Source organism: Hemiscyllium ocellatum, chromosome 7, assembly GCF_020745735.1.
Source record: "Hemiscyllium ocellatum isolate sHemOce1 chromosome 7, sHemOce1.pat.X.cur, whole genome shotgun sequence".
Lineage (NCBI taxonomy): Eukaryota > Metazoa > Chordata > Chondrichthyes > Orectolobiformes > Hemiscylliidae > Hemiscyllium > Hemiscyllium ocellatum.
The window spans coordinates 45,351,545-45,363,945 of record NC_083407.1 but is presented as its reverse complement, the minus strand read 5'-3'; the positions used below and the strand labels follow the sequence as shown (position 1 = coordinate 45,363,945).

At 39.0% G+C, this 12,401-nt stretch overlaps 1 protein-coding gene across 3 annotated transcripts in view; it reads left to right on the top strand.

Moving 5' to 3' along the window:
• Window positions 1–12,401, top strand: part of c7h2orf76 (chromosome 7 C2orf76 homolog) — a 29,109-nt gene that overhangs the window by 12,265 nt on the left and 4,443 nt on the right. For all 3 annotated transcript variants that reach the window (XM_060827854.1, XM_060827855.1, XM_060827853.1), the window contains exons 2-5: window positions 11–174; window positions 1,815–1,865; window positions 3,452–3,489; window positions 12,093–12,174. In XM_060827854.1, coding sequence (XP_060683837.1) covers window positions 42–174; window positions 1,815–1,865; window positions 3,452–3,489; window positions 12,093–12,174 — 304 coding nt within the window. In that variant the 5' untranslated portion in view covers window positions 11–41. The remainder of the gene's footprint in view (window positions 1–10; window positions 175–1,814; window positions 1,866–3,451; window positions 3,490–12,092; window positions 12,175–12,401) is intronic.

Sequence of the window (12,401 nt, the reverse complement as noted above, 5' to 3'; positions counted from 1 at the left end):
CAATTCATAGGCTCAACATATTAAAATTCTTAGCGCAACACATGTCTCCTGAGAAAGTAACTGTCACAGTTCGTTTGGTACGGTCCTTTGAACATCGCAATTTCAAATCTCTGGTCTACCATGATGTCAATGTAAATCAGACTGTACAGGAATTTCTTAACGTTCTTCAGAATGGTGAGATAATTGGCAAAAGATATAAATATCTATTTGTTCTTTATATTCAACCTGTTAAGCTATTTTGTTTAATAAAAGACAGAAAATGCTTGACCAGATTTGGCAGCATCTGTGGAGAGAAAAACAAAGTTACTATTAAGGTCCTGGCCTTTTGTCAGAATTGGGGAATTTTAGTAATACAATAGGTAGGATAAAGAGCAAAAGTCTGGTATGATTAGAGAGTAGAAGAGATTAATTGATAGAATGAATGATACTATTGACACAGTATTGATTGGGTAACTGATGTACTACCATGTTCTATCTTAAGTTAAAACCTTGTCTGTTCAGAAACAGATATTAAAAATTTGCCAGTTGTCTTGTGGAATAGAAGAATTCTCTCTGTAGTTATTTCTCAATCAGTATTGCAAAAAATAAATTGTTGTTAAAATTAAAGTTGCTATTGTCCTGACGAACCTACCTTAATACATTTGTGAGACCTATTGGCGCACAAATTGGCACATGCCTGTCCTTACATTGCAGCAGTGATTATACTTCAAAGCACTGAGTGTGAATTACTTCCCAGGTTGTGAAATGTGCTATAACTGAGAGATTGGCTTTTGTTTAATATATACAAATACGGTTATTTAGATGTAGGAAAATATTGTTCAAACTTGATACCATCAAACTTATAGGCGTGACAAATAGCAAGGATACCAATCAGCTGCAAGGTAATGTAGGCTACAATGGACAGACAAATAACTGATAGAATTTAGTACAGGGAAGTGTGAGGTAATGTGGCCTGGCAGGGAGAGGCAATATATACTTCATAGATGCAGAATGTCCTGGGGTTTCATTTGCTTAAAATATTTGAAGGTGCAGGACGAATTCAGAGATTTTGGACTTCAAAAATATAGATACTGATTACAAAAACAGGGAAGTTATAATAAAACTTCATAACACTCTAGTTAAGTCATAAGTATTGTGCCCAGTTCTGATTATGACAATTTAGGAAGGATCTAAAGTCTTTGAGAGAGTGCAGAGGAGATTTATAAAATTATCCTCAACATGAGATATTTTAGCTCCGCGAACATTATGTAAAGCTGGTATTTATTTTTGGAGCAAGGTGGTTTGAGTAAGATTTTAGAGAGTTTTATTACTTTATGACAACTTTAGATAGGGTAGATGAGGAAAACTTGTTTGCATTTGCTAATGCATTAGCATTGGTGCAAGTACAACAGGATACGCATTTAAGTTGTTGGGTTTGTGATGCAGAATGGATGTGAGGAAGAATGTTTTTTGCAATGAGTGTTAATGAACTGGATCTTACAACCTAAAAAGATGGTGGAAGTGGAAAGGATCTTGACAAATACATTTTCTGGTGTATAGGGTAGGAATGACTGGATTGCTGAATGAGATAACATGGACTGAACGGGCTGAATGTCCTCCTGTGTTTTGAGTATGATTTCTTACTTGATGACTCTTCTCTATTCAATTACCTTTCTATTTACTTTGTGCTAATTATAATTAGCCATGTTCCCATTCAGGTGAAGTTATGATATTTTTATCATTTTTGAGTAACTGCTGTAGCATAACCAAATGTGATTTTTTTTTGATAATCTGCATCAATGTTATTTAGAAATGTTTGTCTTTGCTTTCCACAGATTTATCTTCAAAACCTGGTCTTCCACCACCTTTTAAGAAATACACCTATGGTATGTGCATTTGAATTGAAATAGCTTCATTTAGCTGCCATTTTAATCATGAGAAAACTGAATTGAACATGGTTTCATTTATGTAAGGATTTCATTAATAATAATGGTCTGGGTTTTCTGGTGGCCAGATGTGGGGGATTGTACATCAGTAACCTGCGGAATCCCTATTGTTGCAACAAACCCTTTGAAATATCTATTAAACTCTGAGATTCCACAGCAGGAAAGTTATGTCTTACCCAGGAAATGTTAGACAGTTTAAAGCCTAGTCTAGCTCCTAGGTAAATTGCCACATGCCCAAGTACATCTCTCGGGGAGAAAGTGAGGACTGCAGATGTTGGAGATCAGAGCTGAAAATGTTTTGCTGGAAAAGCGCAGCAGGTCAGGCAGCATCCAAGGAGCAGGAGAATCAACGCTTTGGTCATGAGCCCTTCTTCAGGAATATTCCTGAAGAAGGACTCATGCCTGAAACGTTGATTCTCATGCTCTTTGGATGCTGCCTGACCTGCTGCACTTTTCCAGCAACACATTTTCAGCAAGTGCACCTCTCCCAAACCCATCCCCAATACCGAACACAGATTATCCACCTCCCTGGATGCACCTAATGTCATGCCTACTTTGCCTTTCACAAGGCTGTTGTCTGTGCTGTTAGACATTTAAATCTCACAATACTGCAACTAATGCTGTGAAGAAAAGTCGTGGTTCACTTCCCTTGACTATCCTGCACTATGAGAGACTTCTTAGATTTAAGATATGCTAAGCATTTTTGAAGAAGCCAAGATTGAAATACAGAGATCTTTCTTACCATCATAAAAGTAGAGGGAACTGTCAATTTGATTATGAATGCTACTCCTTGGAAAATCTGGTGCATTAGATTTCACTTAACTAACATTTCAATGATTTTGAAGTTTCGTAGAGTATGACAATCAACCTCTGCGCAATAATTCTCTAGATAACCTTTGAATATTTCTGGCCATGAGGCATAATTGCCAAGCATTATAATAGTCAGTCTTTCAACTATTTTTCTTTGTTCTTTTGACTGAGTAGTGTTAGTCATGGTATTATACGATCCTGCTGTCGCAGATGACTAGCAATTATGTCTTCCCTCTAACTCATTAATAATGTATATTATATACTATATTAGCTAGGCCGCTATCAGCCTTCTTTCTAGTTATAATTATTTTCCTTCAGCCTACTGTGTTCAAGAAGAGTTAAGAAGGCTGCAAAGCAACAGTACTTTTCGCGTTTCAGTTTTCTGAACACTCTTGTTTGAAGGAAAGTATGAGTAATTATGATTCAGCCAAGTAATTCAGTTATTACTATATGATCCAGTCTGATATTCCCTAGCTGTTTATAGTGCCAGCTTGATTCTTCCCAAGCTTTAGAGGGATAAACCAGATTATTTTCATGTTGACAAAAGGATCAGACAAATAAATCTAACTACAGGTTCACTAGGTGATGAAAACAAGAATAGAGAACGAAAAATATAGAGTGTTGAACACTGGTTGAGAAAGCAGACACAGAATCATCCAGATAAAATTTTTTGTTTCTGAACAGAGTAACTTTTACTAATTTCAATCTCTCCGCAGATACATTAAAGATTATTCACCAAGCACACGGTGCAAAGGTATATTCAAATATTGAAGTCCTTTTATTTTGTTTTTGTTTTTTAAACAGCTAAAGGTTGTTCTTCTATAATGCGATGGTTGCATTCTTTTGTAACCTTGGGTTATGGAACAATTGCGCTTTAGAAACAGCACTTAAAGTGTTAGCGATGTAATCACTTTACAGCCAATACACGTTAGAAACTGTGTTTCCAATTTGTGAATCATGTTACAGCAAATTTGCATTAATGAAACGTGGGTTATAGCAGAACAACCTGTTGTTGTGGCCCGTGATGCACTAACAAAAAAATTAGTGCACTTGATTGCACATAATACAAAATCAACATTTCCTTTCATGTTAGAATCTTACAAAAACAAAAGCAGTATATAGTTATTACATATCATTTAAATGAATATGCAATATGTAAACAAATAATATATATGTATTTCCTGTTTATACATGGTAGCTAACAATTTTGTAAACTGATCCTAGATCAGTTTTAAACGTGTTAAGGTTTTAAAATGCTACATTCTTGGACACATTGGCTATTTCATACAAAAAAGAAATCAAGGTTTTATCAGTATCTACTATGCGTCCTTGGATCTCTTTTGTTCCTCTATGCCATCTAGTCTATTATTATCCAAGTAGTAGTTTCTTTCTTTCATTTTTGTAGCAAAATGTATCACTTTATACTTCATGAAAATTAATTTGCCGTTTACACACCATTCTGTTTGTTGACAATGTATAACATCATTTCCTAAGCTGCCTATGGGTAGGCAAATTACCTGTTGTAAATGCACAACAGTATTTTAATTCTAGAAGTGTTTTTGCTTTGGCTTATTCTGCCATTTCTTTCATCAGAGACTAAGTCTTTTGATCCTAATTTTTGGAATGTAGTTTCAGCCTTCTATTTCTTTCAGCACTCTATTTATTTTTTAAACATCTCTTCAAGCAAAAATGTTATTTTCACTTCTGAAAGTGCAAGGCTCCAACAAATGTTCAAGAATAATAAACTGATGCTTAAATGAAAATTAAATTTTAATAATCTATAATGTCCAATATCAGTTCTAAAAGTAATCCAGCAGATGTGATAAGTATTTGTCTTGACATTAGTTCAGTTCTTAACCTTGTTCTGACATATTTGTAAGAAATGTTTGTATTCTAATTGCCACGTTGGTAATCTGCAATATGAGTTCCCTTTTTACATTTGTTAATCTAATACGGGTATTCCCAAATTTTAGTTGTATGGGAAATGAATACAGTTAATACTGCTTTCCTGCATTTTGAAGATCCATTTAAAGCCCTTCTTGAAATTGTCTGAGCTTGTTCAAATCCCTTGAATAATGTTTACTGGAGTTGAGAAGAATGATGGGGGAAACCTACAAAATTCCAACAGAACTTGACAAGGTAAATGCAAGAAGGATGTTGCCAATGATCATGGATTCCAGAAGTGAGGGTCACAGTTTAAGGAAACCTGGTTGGCCTGAGATGAGGAGAAATTTCTTCACCCAGAGAGGGAATTTTCTTTCATAGAAGAAGGGTTGAAGCCAAAACATTGAATGTTTTCAAGAAGGAGTTAGACATAGTTCTTAGAGCTAAAAGGACAAAGGGCATATGCCAAAAGAAAGACCAGGCTACTGAGATGGATGATCGACCATATTGAATGGTGGATCAAGCTCAATGGGTTACTCCCATTATTTTTTTTTGTTTCTCCAAATTTCAAGCAGCTTTTTTGTGTGGACTGTAACTAAAATGAACAGTACACTCCGCTATATAATTAATCAAGTAATGCATTAGATAAATTTATACTGTAATCTAATTTGGCGTGTAGACATTTTAGAGTCCTAGAGATATACAGCAAGAAAACAGATCCTTCAATCTAACGTGTCCATGCCAACCAGATTTTCTAACTAAATTTAGTCCATTTGCCAGTGTTTGGCCCCTATCCCTCTAAATCCTTCCTATTCGTATACCAATCCTTTTAAATGTTGTAATTTTACCAGCCTCCACCTCTTCCTCTGGCAGCTCATTCCATACACGCACCACACATTGCCTTTTAAAAAGTTGCCTGTTAAGTTCTTTTATGTCTTTCTCTTCTCACCTTAAACTTAGCCCTCTAGTTTTGGGCACCCTGGGAAAAGACCTTGCCTATTTACCATATCCATGCCCCTCACTTTTATGAAATGGTCATCAGAGCCCCTCAAGACAACTAATTTTTCTGTGCATATTGTAATGACTGCTTATTTGAAATAAGCATAGATAAGTCGATCTCATAGTGTGATCAAATGTTAGCATTAAAAGGCAAACCATTTCCAGAACTCTGCAGAGATGAGTATTAGGAAATAAAAACTTGTGATTGGTTTTTCTTTTATCTATTTATGGGATGTAATCTTCATGTGATCTATATTTATTATCCATCACCTATTGACCTTGTGAAGATAATGTTGAACCACATTTGTGAATTAGTGTGTCTGCTTTAATGCAAGGAGTGTCCAGAATAAGAGTGGTGAACTTAGAGCATGGATCAGTACTTGGAGCTACAATGTTGTGGCCATAATGGAGACGTGGGTTTCACAGGGACAGGAATGGTTGCTTGATGTTCCAGGGTTTAGAACATATAAAACGAGCAGGGAGGGTGGAAAAAGAAGAGAGGGTGTATTGCTAATCAGAGAGTGCATCACAGCTACAGAAACAAAAGTTGTTGAGGAAGGTTTGTCTACTGAGCCAGTATGAGTAGAAGTTAGGAACAGCAAGGGAGCAGCCACCGCATTGGAGGTTTTCTACAGACCATCTAATAGCAGTAGAGATTGAAGATCGCATAGGCACGCAGATTCTGGAAAAATGCAAAAGTAGCAGGGTTGTTGTTATGGGTGATTTCAACTTTCCCAATATCGACTGGAACCTCATAAGTGCAGATGGTTTGGATGGAGCCTTTTTTTTGTCAGGTGTGTTCAGGAGGGTTTCCTTACTCCGTATGTTAACAGACCAACGAGGAGAGAGGCCATTTTGGATTTGGTGCTCGGCAACGAGCCAGGACAGGTGTCAGATCTCGCAGTGGGAGAGCACTTTGGTGAAAGTGATCACAACTGCCTCATGTTTAGCATGGCCTTGGAGAGTGAAAGGAGCAGTTACCGAGGGAAGGTATTTAATTGGGGAAAAGGAAATTATGATGTTATCAGACAGGAATTGGGAAGTACAGACTGGGAGCAGTTGTTCCACAGAGAGGGCACAGCAGACATGTGGAGACTATTTATGGAGCAGTTGTTGCGAGTGATGCACACATTTGTTCCTCTGAGACAAGTAAGAAGAGGTAAGATTAAGGAACCTTGGATGACGAGAACAGAGGAACTTCTCGTCAAAAGAAAGAAGGCAGCTTACGTAAGGTGGAGGAAGCAAGGATCTAGCACAGCTTTAGAGGATGACAGGCTTGCTAGAAAGGAGCTCAGAAATAGATTGAGGAGAGCCAAGAGGGGGCACAAAAAAGGCTTGGCAAAAGACGGATTAGGGAGAACCCAAAGGTGTTTTACTCATATGTGAGGAATAAGAGAATGGATCAGGGAGAAGGTTGGACCGATCAGGGATAGCAGAGGGAACTTGTGTGTGGAGTCTGAGTAGATAAGGGAAGCCCTAAATGAGTTTTTTGCTTCGGTTTTCATCAAGGAAAGGGAACTTAATGTAAATGAAAACTTAGAGGAGCTGGGATACAGTCATGACCAGATCAAGATTGATGAAATTGGTATGCTAGAAATTTTGGAAAACATTAAGATTGATAAGTCCCCAGGGCCAGACCAGATTTATCCTAGGCTGCTCTGGGAAATTTGAAAGGAGGTTGCTAAGCTGCTGGCGAGCATATTTACCTCCTCACTCTCCATGGGAGTCGTACCGGAGGATTGGAAGGAGGCGAATGTTGTTCCACTTTTCAAGAAGGGTAATAGGGGAATCCCTGGCAACCACAGACAAGTCAGTCTTACATCTGCGGTCAGCAAAGCTGTGGAAAGAATTCTGAGGGATAGCATTTATGACTATTTGGTAAAGTATAGTGTGATTAAAGGCAGTCAGCATGGCTTTGTGAGGGGCATGTCATGCCTCACAAATCTTGTTGAGTTCTTTGAGGATGTGTCAAGACAGGTTGACGACAGTAGAGCAGTGGATGTGTTGTATATGGATTTCAGCAAGGCATTTGATAGGGTTCTTATGGTAGGCTCATTCATCAAGTCAGGAAGTATGGGATACAGGGAGGTTTGGCTATCTGGATTCAAAATTGGCTGGCTGACAGAAGGCAGAGAGTGGTTGTAGATGGAAAATATTCTGTCTGGAGGATAGTGTTGAGTGGGATCCCGCAGTTCTTGGGCCTCTGTTCTTTGTAGTTTTTATAAATGACTTTGAGGAGGAGGTTGAGGGGTGGGTTAGTAAATTTGCAGATGACACAAAGATTGGAGGTGTCGTCGATAGTATAGAGGGCTACTGCAGGCTGCAGCGTGACATACAGGATGCAGAGCTGGGCTGAGAAATGGCAGATGGAGTTCAACCTGGATAAATGCAAAGTACTGCATTTTGGAAGGTCGAACTCGAATGCTAAAATAGGAAAAAAGGCAGGATTCTTGGCAGCATGGAGGAACAGAGGGGTCTGGGTGTGCAAGTACATAGATCCCTCAAAGTTGCCACCGAAGTGGATAGGCTTGTTAAGAAAGCATATGGCATTTTGGCTTTCATTAACAGGGGAATAGAGTTTAAGAGACGTGAGGTTTTGTTGCAGCTCTACAAGTCCCTGGTGAGACCACACTTGGAATATTGTGTCCAGTTCTTGTCGTCCTACTAATGGAAAGATACGAGAGGCTTTGGAGAGGGTGCAAACAAGGTTTACCAGGATGCTGCCTGGACTGGAGGGCTTGTCGGATGAAGAAAGGTTGAATAAGCTCAGACTTTTCTCTCTGGAGCGGAGGAGGAAGAGAGGAGACCTGACCGAGGTGTACAAAATAATGAGAGGAATAGATAGTCAATAGCCAGAGCCTTTTCTCCAGGGCAGGATTGACTGGTACGAGAAGTCATAGTTTGAAGATATTAGGAGGAAGGTATAAAGGAGACATCAGAGATAGGTTCTTTACGCAGAGTTGTGAATGCACGGAATGCATTGCCAGCTGTGGTGGTGGAAGCAGAGTCATTGGGGACATTTAAGCGACTGCTGGATATGCACATGGATAGCAGTGAGTTGAGGGGCACGTAGGTTAAGTTACTATATTTTACATTAGGATTAAGTCTCGGCACAACATCGTGGGTCTAAGGGCCTGTTCTGTGCTGTACTTTTCGATGGTCTATGTTCTGATTGCATTTGTATTTCCATAGGCAGAAGTGGGCACTGTTGATGCTGGAGATTAGAGTCAAGATTAGCGTGGTGCTGGAAAAGCAGAACGGATCAGGCAGCATCCAAGGAGCAAGAATATCGATGTTTTGGGCAAAAGCCCTTCATCGGGGCTGACGAAGGGCTTTTGCCCAAAACATCGATTTTCCTGCTCCTCAGATGTTGTCTGACCCGCTGTGCTTTTCCAGCACCACTCTAATCTTTGTATTTCCATAGTTTTGTTAGTCAAGAGTTTTGGGATTTTACCTTGGTGACTATGAAAGGATTGTGATATAGTCCTAAGTTAGGATGGCATGTAACTGGAGATCAATTTCCAGGTGATGGGAGTTCCTGTACGACCGCTTCTCTTGTCTTTTTTACGCAGTATAGCTTTGAGTTTGGGTGGATGCTGTTGAATTAACTAAGAGTTTGAGTGTTTTTGGAGTGATGCTTAAGCAGGCAAGTTGGGGTTATTCCATCAGACTCCTGGCTGTTGAGTTTGAGTTGTTGTAATGGATCTTGTAGATGATAGATGCTGTGATAGTTATGCACTTGGGGAGGGAGGAAATGTTTAAAAACATCCTATTTATAAAGCACCTTTGACATAACAAAACATCACAAGAACATCATAAAGCAAAGTTAAACTTTGAACCACTTAAAATAATATTATGGTAGACATTCCAATGTTTGATTAAAGAGACAGGTTTATTTGGAATATTCTAAAAAAGGTAGAGAACAGGGATTTTCAGAAGAGCTTCACGATCTCAAGACTTGGCTGTCATTTGTGGAAACTAAAAGTGGGAATGCTCAAGAGCCAGAATTACATGCTACAGATGTCTCTGAGGATTGTGGAGCTGGAGACGTTTTTAGGGATGGGGACAGGCAAGGTTATGCAATGATTTGGAAACAGGGCTGCGATGTTAAAAATTGATATTTTCTTTGACTGGGAGCCACTGTAGGTCAGTGAGCACAGAAGTGTTGGCATAAGGAAGAATGCAAGCAGCGGAGGATTACATTACCTTAAATGTGTGGATATGGGAGGCCAAGCAGGAATGCTTTTGAATCATCTCATCTAGAGGTATCAAAGTAATTCATGTGGTTCAGCTGAGGAGGATCGTTAGCATCCATTGTCACTGAGATGAGCATTGGTGTTCTTCAGACCATGTAAAGTGAATGATGTCAACAAGCAGGCAGTTTCATTTTAGATTGTGTTGAGTTTGCGTGTTTTTGGAGTGACACTTAACGAGGCAAGTTGGGGTTATTCCATCAGACTCTGACTGTGCCAAATGGATGATAGAAATGTTATTTTGAGTCACGTAGCCACAGATTGCTTAAGTTCTGTTGTAGCCACAGTGTTTATGTGACTGGCTCAGTTAAATTCGTGGTCAGTGATGACCCCAGTATATTTGGGAATTCAGCTCTTGAATGTCAAGGGCAGATAGTTAGGTTCTCTCTTGTTGAAAATAGTCATTGTCTGAAGCATTTGTGGGTGTTTATAAGCCCAAGTGGGCACAGACTTATTCCTTACCAGAGTTGCAAATGGACTGGACAAACTATCATCAAGCTTCAGCATTTTTGAGCTTATGATCAAAAGCTATTGATAAAACAGCGATGGTGTTTAGGCCTTTGACACTTCTTCGAGAAACTCATTACGACTTTCAGCACTACAGTTATTTTTCCTAGTGCTAGGTGTAACTCTAGCTTTTGGAGTCTCCACCAGATTCCCATTTATTTCATTTTATCAGGACTACTGAACTTTATAATCAAATACTGCCTTAATGTCAAGGGCAGGTACACTTAACAGACATCTCGCATTCAGCTCTTTTGCATGTTTGAAACAAGGCTGTGATGTCTGTAGCTAAATGGTACTGGTAGAATACAAACTGAAGATTGGAATGGAGGTTATTAGAAAGTGCCACTTGATATGTTAATGTTGGCTAATGTTATTTGGAAGATTGAGAATAAGTTGGAGAAATTGGGTTTGTCTTGCCTCCTGGACAATTTCCCATTTTGCCAAGTGGACACCACACTGTAGCTGTATTGATACAGCTTTACTTAGAGCATGGGATAGTTCACCAACACAAGACTTCAGTACTGAGATGTTGTTTAGGCCATGGTCTGTGCATTATACAGTGTATGTAACTGTCTATTGATATCATGTGAACCGAAACAAATATACTGGAATCTGCATTTGGGGGTATTTCAGGAATAAGTTGAGTTGGATCCACTGGGTTTTTAAACTCGTCTTTTGCACTGACATGCAGGTCTCTGCCATCATTGAGAATGAAGGTGTTTATGGAGCCACTACCTCCTGTTAGTTGTTTAATTGATTATTGTCCGTGATTGCAATGACACAATTGTGGAGTTTTGTTCACCATACTGCAGGATCAAATCAATTATCAGCTCAGGTCTTGCTGCTTTTGCTGTTTGACATGTATATAGGCCTGTTCTATTGCTTCACTCAGGTTGAAGCCTCATTTTCAGTTTGTCTAGTGTTGCTGTTAACATGCTGCCCTGTGCCCTTTATTCAACCAGGGTTATTCCCAATTTAATAAAACAAGTGATAAATATTCCAAGTAATGGGATGGAATGCAGGCTTGTTGCTAATGGACTAAAGTGCCATATTGGATGGCCAGTTTTGAGCTGTTAGATATGTGTAAACAGCAAAACTCTCGCAAACCACATTGGTGCTGAGAATTATTTGGTGATCATTCCTACCAGCATTATCATCAACAGATATGTGAATGGCACGTAGACATGGGGAGAATGTGCAAACTCCACACAGTTGCCTGAGACGGGAATTGAACCTGGGTCCCTGGCGCTGTGAGGCAACAGTGCTAACCACTGAGCCACCATGCCACCCTAGTATGGATATTTAAAATTTTTCCACTCAGCATTTTATGTCCTTGCTATCCTCTATACTTCAAATGGTGTTCAACAGGAAGATTTTGATTTACTCAACTGAGAGGGGGCAAGGGCAAAATTAGCAGTAAGTTTTATTCATTGGCCCATCCGGGGCCACATTCTCTCAACCTCTATGACAAAATTTATCACCCAGATGGATATGTCTCCTTGGTGTGATAATGTGTCCAGGAATGGTGATGGAAAGTGTTTGGAAGCCTTGATTGAAATGTAAAAATGATGTCAAGCTGTCGCATGTCTGTATGCTCACCATCTCAATTTTGAATCTATGTTATTGATAAGGAATTTAAAGGGCTGTCTGGACCTCGATATGCCTTTTATCATGTCCAGTTCTAAGACAGTACTACTTATTTTCCATTTTTCAGACAAATGATCTCGTTGTGAGTTTAGACAACGATGATCAACTTGTATTAAAGGAGGCAAGCACACTGAAAGAAGCAGGAGTGGGTAAGTGATTGGGAAACCTTTCTGACATATTTTATCTGGGTGAACATATTGTTGCATTCAGAATTGCTTTCTAATTAGTTTGTATTTAGTAAAAAAAAATTTGTTCTAAGAATATCGGACGCAGAAAGCAGTTTTTACATTCCTACACCAGCAATTGGAGTAACTCCACACTTAAATGCAATAAGCATTTCAAAATTTCAATAAGAATCTACATTTTGACTACGTGA